Raw genomic sequence first — 8,506 nt, forward strand, 5'->3', positions numbered from 1 at the left:
TCTACTTTACAGTTTCTTGTACGCGTTCACGATGCACGGCGCTGTGTACATACTGCACATCTAATCGTCTAACTACACATGTCATCTTATTGCCTCCAGAAAACAAGCAACCATCGCACATACTATTTTGTTAGAGCTGTTACACTGCGCGGCCAAGTTGTATTGTGTTGCATAAGTAGAACCATCGAGGAAATGAATCGAGAAAATGAATGAGGCACGTCTCGAAAAGAATGCTGTGCCAAACGTATCGCACAGGTCTCATAATACATCCGCATATGGCCGGATGCATCACCTTTGCGTGCTATCAAGACTCGACGCTTATCACCGTCGGCGGTGAGTCAGGCCGCCATATACAAACACGATAATATCGCACTTGTCACAGAGTGTCAGAGATCACAAAAAGCTCAAAAGAAAGCACTCCGCAGCAGTCACTTTCGGAACTTGTGAAGTGATGATCATTTGCATCCATATACCTGGGCGATTATTTCTCTAGCGTGAACGTAATCATTCCTTACAGAAAGCACAGCGTTTCCAGTTGCCTCATGTTGTTACCGCCCAGCGCTGAGGTGCATTTGCCTCGGACTTCCACGGAGTGCCTCAGCAGCAGGAACACTCATAATGGGTAAAGGCCATCCGATCACGACTTACATTCCCACCGACACGCTTAGGGCCCATATTCATCCCGTTTCACGGATGCAATCAAGCTTTCCTGCCTGCCTACCTGCCAGAACGACGACGATGCAGGCGTCATTCTCGAACGTCTTCATCATTCATCGCGCCTCCCTAAGATCGGGCTTTACACCCTCGGCACGTTCACACTCAGCTTTGTGGCGTTTAAACCAATCTCAAGTGCGCCTTTCCGTTCCAGGGATAAGAAAGAATACTGGGCTGCCTACCTTGGCCTTGAAGCAAGCAGCTCTGGATTCTCTAAAGCTCTGGTGCAAGCGCTCACTCTGTTCTCCGTTCCTTTTCATTACCCTTTCCACCTTAGTTTTTGCTCTTTCTGAGCTGCGCTACAGGCCTAAAAAAGCTCTGGATTGTTTGCGCACTATCTACTATGACCGAGTCCACATATATACGGATGCCTCCTCTACGCAGACCAGCTCCACCAGCACAATGTTTATGCCATCACGATCAATAAGCATCAGGTACAAAATTTATCATGTCACAACATCGACCGGTTCGGATCTTGTTGCCCTCGAAGGTGCGGTTTATTTTATTAACGACCAACCGGCTACACTGTGGGCAATATTCTGTAATTCGGAAGGTACCCTACAATGTCTTTTGTCAGCACTTAGTCGCGGGTCCTGTGAACAACTCGTGTCGGAGATACGAGAAACGCACCATCATACGATCACGAAGGGACACGACGTCGCGTTTCAGTGGCTGCCGGGTCATTGCGGTATCCCTGGCAACGACCTCGCCGACGAAGCTGCCAGGAAACCGCACGAAGGAGCAACCCTTGTTTCTGACCATTTATCGAGGACTGACACAGCCCAACACTTAAGCAAGTTAGCGCAACGTTTGACATTGGAGAAGCGGCACACACCTGAATTCACTCAGCAATTGCATTCCCTCGACCCATCTATGCAACTGCCGCTGTTACCTGGGCTACCACGAAATTAGGAAACAATCCTGTGCCACCAACGCATCCACCAATGCATATACGTGTTTGACTGGAATGGCTGATAGCGCCGAGTGCAATACTCGTGGCGTCGAGGAGACTATGGAACGTCTACTGTGCTCTCGCCCATCTTTTGAAAGACATGATATCTGCATAGCTCTAAAGTTAGATATAAAATCATTCACCTTGAACAAGATGCTGGGACCATGGCCTCGCATGTCGCAGCGATTTTTGAAAGCTACCGGATTGAGCGACTGTCTGTGATCCGGACTTAGTGGCTGTCAGTGATATAGAGCATAAAACTGTGACCACGTCGGCGATATGCACAGTGGATGGACTTTCTCTTCTCTTGTTAATGCCCCTCCCCCCCCCCCCCCCCAGTGTAGAGTAGCCAACCGGGCTCAGTCTTGGTTAACCTCCCTGCCTTTCATTTATCATTTTCTTTCTCTCTCTGTCTTTCTGAGCCCTGAGGTTTGAGTCATTTGGGACATGAAATTGCACATTCACGGAAGTCGTATATTCTAAATCAGCATTTGAGCTGCAATCGTGGTGCACCTCACCTGGAAACTTGGCAGTACGTACGTATGGTCCTTCGTTTTAGGGGAAAACCTGATAACGCGCGATTATCGCACCCCGAACAAAATTTTTCAAAATTGGTGCATTGCGCGCATTTCCCGCACGTCGCATACACATGTAAATGGCGCTAATGCACTAGGTAGCGAATTAACGCAGCACTGACGCTGTTCTACATTGCGTATGGTCGATGTGATGTAGAGATGATATTTACCTAAATACATTACGTTCAAAGAAGGGTGGCTCATTTGCGTAGTGGGTATTCCATTATTTTTTGTGGAACAGCGTATAAATCAGGAACCAGTAAAACAGGACGAGAACAGAAAAAGACTAAAGGCTTGAGAATTACCCTCTCCCCCTTCTTTTTCTAGGATGGACGCCGAGATGTTCCCATTACATTTGATTACTTACGTCAAAGATGACTTGTAGGATAAGGAAAAGCATGAAACCTCCTGCGAAGCATGACCACGTGCAGTACTTTCCGCATATTTTGTAAAAAGAGTGCAAAGAACAACGCAAAGAAGGGATCGCCAAACCCGTCTTTAGTTGTTCTGCTGGTAATATGGTTACATTTTAATATAGTAATGATAATTTGTAGAGATGAGCATGTAACTTGATTCGCGAGCCCTTTGCTCTTTGCACTCTTTTGAGCTCTTTGCCCTTACATGTTCCTGTAAGTGATTTCGCTTGTTCGAATAAAACGATTGTATACAAAAGAGGAAGATTCCTTATGTTAGTCGTTTGTGAAAGTTACCAGAAAGATCCGCAACTTTGGCCTGTCATAGAAAATACCCTGATTTCGCCCCGGTTTCCCTGCCAAACAACAATATCCTCAATTTCTCCCTTGGTTTCATCTTTAAACATAACACACAATTGTTGCCCTCGAAAATTATATATATATATATATATATATATATATATATATATATATATATATATATATATATATATATATATATATATATATATATATATATATTTGCGATGTCGTAGGATAGAAAAAAAGGAAGCACGAGCATACTGAGTAGTTGCATAATGAATTCCATTGGCACTTATTCATAATCAAGTATACGTATACCCCTGTGCCCTAATCTCACTGCGAGGATTAACCATAATTCTTTGTGTAATGCGCAAACTCGCTTTCTGTTCTTATTCCTAAATGGCGAAGACGACTGTTGGGAAACGTACCTGTTATACGTTGCGTCATCATAAGTATATGTAGTCAGTGAAAATATATAAATATCCCAATTCATTGAGTCTGAGACTGTTTGACGACGTAATGAGGTAAGGTCAGAGGTAAATTGGCCAGGATGAAACGAATATGGGCTTCGGTGGTAAGACGACAAGAAGTCGGCCAGTGAAGAACGCTAAAACTGTTTCGAGAAAACATCGAGGCTGATATCGGGAAAATCAATGTGAGCGAATCAGAGAGCGGAAGAAAGTCATCGAAATAATGGCACCATGTAACTAACAGTGGAGCACTATGAATGGAATAACCGGGTTCCTGAAAAGCTAGACAATGCATGCCGCCACAGACTGATAACGCTCTGTTCAGTAACGAATTGGTCGACTCAAATAGAGCAAACTAAACCTTTGAGCCAGTTCTTCCTATTCATTCTTTGTGCGCGAGTACGTGTGTTTGCGTGGCTCTGTCTTCTCTCCTTCTCCTTTCCCGCCATTGTACACAGATCCACGCGTGTAGTACAAGTAAATATACATCATGCCACAGTTGAAGCCGTTCCAGCATTCGCAAACAGATATCCCTCCATGTTGACCCTGAGGACAAAGGTGCCCCAAAGAACTTCCGGTGAAGAACTTCCGTTCGTCGCCTTGTTGTCGTGCCTCTCCACCCCGACAACCCGTGCTCAGCCCAGCTAATGCTGTGCTACTGCCTGAAGCATGCTAACTGGGCGCAGCGATCATTTAAGTGTTTTAGTGTTCAGCGGGTTACATTAAACCGTCTATTTCCCAGCAGTGGGAAAGCTTTCATTTCTACAGCATATAGTTCAGCCAGAGTTTCTACATGTGCAGAAAGGCCGCTTCGTGCGTGCCTTTTCCTCAAAATGGCTCTGCCCTGTAAAGGCGTCGCCATTGTGACCCGACACGCGCGCGCTCGACGCTGTAAAACCCTACAACTTCTAGTGGCACCCAAGTATGAGTCAAATGGGGAAGAACGTGTGCCAATACAATTCCTTAACTTACGAGAACCTGACGGCATGCGCCACAAGCTCGGCTATTCTACCGAATAATTTTTTAAGGGGCATCAAGTAAACGCCGCTCTATGTTCGCTATTTACGCAAGCAAAACACGACTTACCGATTGTTACGTATACTACACGTCTGTTTATGTGAGGAAGTAAAATCTGTAACTTGTATACCTTGCAGTTTCGAAGACGTTACCCAATATTCTCTATTCAGTAGCGGATTCCTTTCACCCCCTTACTTTTTATGATGGGAACTGTCTGGATCTGAACACCCTTTATCTCCATCATGTTGCACATATGCATGTTGGCACCAAAGATGCGAGCTCGATACACTGAATGCTTGGACGAAACCAACAGCGTGTTAAATAAGTTGAAAGCCATGGCTGGACTGCGCATCTGCAAAACGATCGCAACCGGGTTTAAAATTCCAGCAGCGCAGCATACCTGCCGTGCCATCAGCGAAGATGGTATAGAGTTAACCGCTTACAATACGAGAGAGTGGTGTTTGTACACTAGCACGTCCACACTACGTGAATCAAATATGTCAACGTCACCAATTCCTTTCCGAGCTTAAGAAGGCCGCGTACGGTGTAGTCCCACGGGTTAAACTAAAATTTGTCAAAGCAGGGTTCGGAAGAGCAGCGGTGCCCACCACCATACACCACGTCACAGTCTGCAGCGCGCGTGTCTGCAGAGGCCAGGCGAGGACGGCGACAGCTTCGCCGCTGTAGGGCGATCCGGATGGCACGTATCGGCCGGCGCACACATTGTAATCCCAACCGCACACACACGTTGTCGCACTGCCGCTCCCTGTGCACACTCGACGGCCGCACTGCTGAGAGCCTGCGTGGCTGAACGTCTCGCGGACCGCGGAGTCCGAAGGCGCGGCGACATCCTGCAGCGAAGACGCCGGTCTCCGCGTCCCAGGCAAACACTCCCAAACACGGCGGGCTCGCGGGAAGGCGTCGGCGGCCCAGTTTTCCGCCGACATTGTGTTGCGGCGACTACTCGTAATCCTCGGTGAAGCACTGGAGGGGGTCGCGAAGTGCGCCTCGCTTGTTTACAGATGTCCGTCACGTCCCTCGCTGTCCGGTGCCACACACACGCACTCACGGAATGCAGGGGGCCACATCCCGCGTACTGTCTGTAACAGGAGCAAGCGCTTGCCAGCAGTGCACCCGTGCTCACCGTCGAGCAAGGCGAGTCGCTATGAGGCACGATAGCAGCGCGCGTTGCACTCTACGCTGGATGGTTGCCTTTCGAGCAACAGAAGCGCTCTTCTGACCTGCCTTATCATGAAAGTAAAGGCTCTCAACAAAATCGTCGCAGTACGTCATCTTCGTGTGTTCTGATGTTGAATTAAAACATCAATGAAGCAAGCACTGTGGGTGAAACAATTAGCAGGAAAGAAATCATAAAGATGATAACTTTGCACGCTATAGGAATTATATGAATGCGCTGTAGGTGACTCCTGGCTTCAAAAACGCTGAGGGAGTCACATACAGTAACATAGTGAGTGAGCCTCAGATAATTCAGACAGCGACAGAATGTAATTGAAGATGCAGGGTTGTTACTTAGAACAGATTATAATTTCGAGTGGTGCTTTGTGTGGCCATTGGGCATACGCTGGGTACGTAATCCACTGGCCTCAGCGCCGAAAGTCGTAGCACACAGCCGGCTAGCTGAGGTGAGTAAAACGACAGAAGGTAAGCGGCTTACACGAGACTCAGGGTCGAACTACATTGTTCAGGTTTGTTCTCCTTATAGCACACTTGCCGGACTTCTGTCTTCTATTTTTATCTCAAAATATCTGTGCTGTTTGAGCGTTATTCTTTCTTTTGTGTGTGTGTGTCCTTATCGAGTAGCACTGGCAGGCGCGTCAGGAATCGCTTGCCGCTATACTGATAGAATCCGGCAGCTCGCATGCAGCGTTCAAAATCTCTCCGGCAACACGGGCTCGGTGCATCGCGATTTCCCGCCGGACCGTAGAGCCCGAGGGGAGCGGGTACAGAGAAAGGGGGGGCAGGGCTGCCCCGTACTCACTCGTGGGTTCCATGCCGGCCCGCGTCCCGCGCCGAATCCCCGGCTGCGCGGCCGCGGATGCGCGCCGACGGCCACCGCCGCGTCGTCCCCCCCGCGCCCCCTTCCGAAAGTGGGCGGAGCACCGTCGAAGGCGGAGCGGGACCCCGCCTTCTTCTTCTTTGACGCACTGCGGCAACGCACTGCGGCCCTAGCCGAGGGGGGGCTGATATCGAGCAGCTTTCAGCGATGTTCCTCGCGCCCGTTTTACTGGGAAGTGCGTGTGCGTGTGTGTTTGTTACGCGGAAAGCGTTGATGCCAGCCTTTGGAGCGTCGGAGGTGCTTCGCGCAGCCGCGCCGGGAACGAGAAGGAGGACGATCAGTGGCGAGCGACTCCGCCCGGCGCAGCCTCTCCCGGGACCAGACGTGCTGCGCATTCTTGACGGCGCAGTAGAGAACGCCGAGGCGAATCTCGGTGTCAGCTGCCGGGAGATGGGTGGGACGGTTGGAGGAAGGCCGGATTAAATCGAGAACCGCCGTTCCGGCACCCCTCGCTTACCCTCCCGGCTCTCCTCTCCGCCGGTAGGGTGCCCACGTCGGGAGGAGGCGCGGCGACATTGCTGGGCCTACGAAGGCCCGTCTCTGTTCGGATAGTCTGTGGCAAGGTCTGCCGTGTCTCCCGTGCTGACAGCGCTTCACCAATGTGCCACATACGCTAGCGCTCTCGTGGACAGCGCACAGCTCGTGGGGCGCTTGCACTTGACTGCGAAAGCAGGTTGTCTTGCTCCAGTCTTGAGACAGGAATAACTGAAGAACATTGATTGGTTGATTCATCCATTCATTCATTCACTTTTACTTCGTCTCATACAGCTGTAGCCCATATAGCGGTCATGTATAGCACACGAGAGTTAACCTCTCGTGCGTTTAAAAAGATGTGATTCCCGTACAATAAAAAAAAAGCACAATCAAAATAGATGGGCCGTGTCTCATGCCGATCGATTTCGATTTCATACGACCGTTATAGCCAGCATCAGTTACTCGGCACGACGGATTATAAGACTAATGGACGATGAAAGAATATCGTTACAGAATACGGACCCAGATTCAATTGCGGAAACGCTGCATCTTGGTAAACAAAAGGGAGTAGTGCAAGCAAAAATAGCAGACGTCTCTACGTTTAAAACTTACAACAATCTTTGCGAAGCGCCTTCTGAAAACTTCGCCACGTGTGTGAAAATCACCTGCCGAAAAAAATTCCTGCGAATAGAACTACAGCTAGCACAACCTCGCCCTCCCTCCACCCTTTCCTGGTTTTTTCTTTTTTTTTTTGTCAAAATGCGGTGCGACAGCGTTGCCGCGTACGAAGCGTGTGTATACTAATATCTTCTGCCTATAAGCCAGTACATAAAGAAATACCGTGATTACGAACGCGTAGGTGCGCATAGACGCATCCACTAATTAAGAAACCGTCAGAAATCGACAAAAAGCCAGTGTAAAGAAGAGGAAATGAAGGAATGTATGAGAAAGGAAACTATAAGTGGGAAACAGCGGTAATCAGTCGGAGTTCTTCTACAATAACGACAGGTAATTCGGGATCAGTGAATCCGAGTCAACGAAGACCCATTCGCGAGCTGTAAGTGGTGAACTACAGTCCTGGCACACGTGTCATGTGCTGCCTTTCTCCTGTTTCTTTGTAACTTTAAAAAAAAATTATTGCTTACAGTGTGTCGTGTCAACAAGGCCGTATTTTTCGCTCCTCTCAAGAAAATAAATATTTGTCTTTGCCTTGCTCCCGACAAACACTTCATACGTAGAATTCCGAAAGGCGAGGCATTAATACTGAATGACTAGAAATTATTGAGCAGCAGTATAGTCTGTCCCGTGCGTTCGCTCAGAACCAGGTACCTCTGCGCAACGACCTTCATCGTTAGAAACAGTCCTCACCTGCTTCGATCTCTCTCCGCCGAGTTTGTAAAGTGCCTTTATTCCTTGTATTCAAACTCAAACGAATAACCGACAATTCCGAATAGTCGATTCTCAAATCTAACGAACTGAATAGCGAGGATTACTTGATTCGTATTCGAAAT

General features: G+C 48.5%; 1 protein-coding gene across 1 annotated transcript in view; it reads right to left on the bottom strand.

Annotated features, from left to right (window-relative positions):
- LOC135898558 (histone-lysine N-methyltransferase MECOM-like) overlaps nucleotides 1–6,536 on the bottom strand; it is a 224,991-nt gene extending 218,455 nt beyond the window's left edge. Inside the window, exon 1 of the mRNA XM_065427575.1 lies at nucleotides 6,444–6,536. Within this exon, the coding sequence (XP_065283647.1) occupies nucleotides 6,444–6,456 (13 nt within the window). The 5' untranslated portion in view covers nucleotides 6,457–6,536. The remainder of the gene's footprint in view (nucleotides 1–6,443) is intronic.
- Between the last annotated feature and the right edge of the window lie 1,970 nt (nucleotides 6,537–8,506).

The sequence above is a fragment of the Dermacentor albipictus genome, chromosome 2 (genome assembly GCF_038994185.2).
Source record: "Dermacentor albipictus isolate Rhodes 1998 colony chromosome 2, USDA_Dalb.pri_finalv2, whole genome shotgun sequence".
Classification (NCBI taxonomy): domain Eukaryota; kingdom Metazoa; phylum Arthropoda; class Arachnida; order Ixodida; family Ixodidae; genus Dermacentor; species Dermacentor albipictus.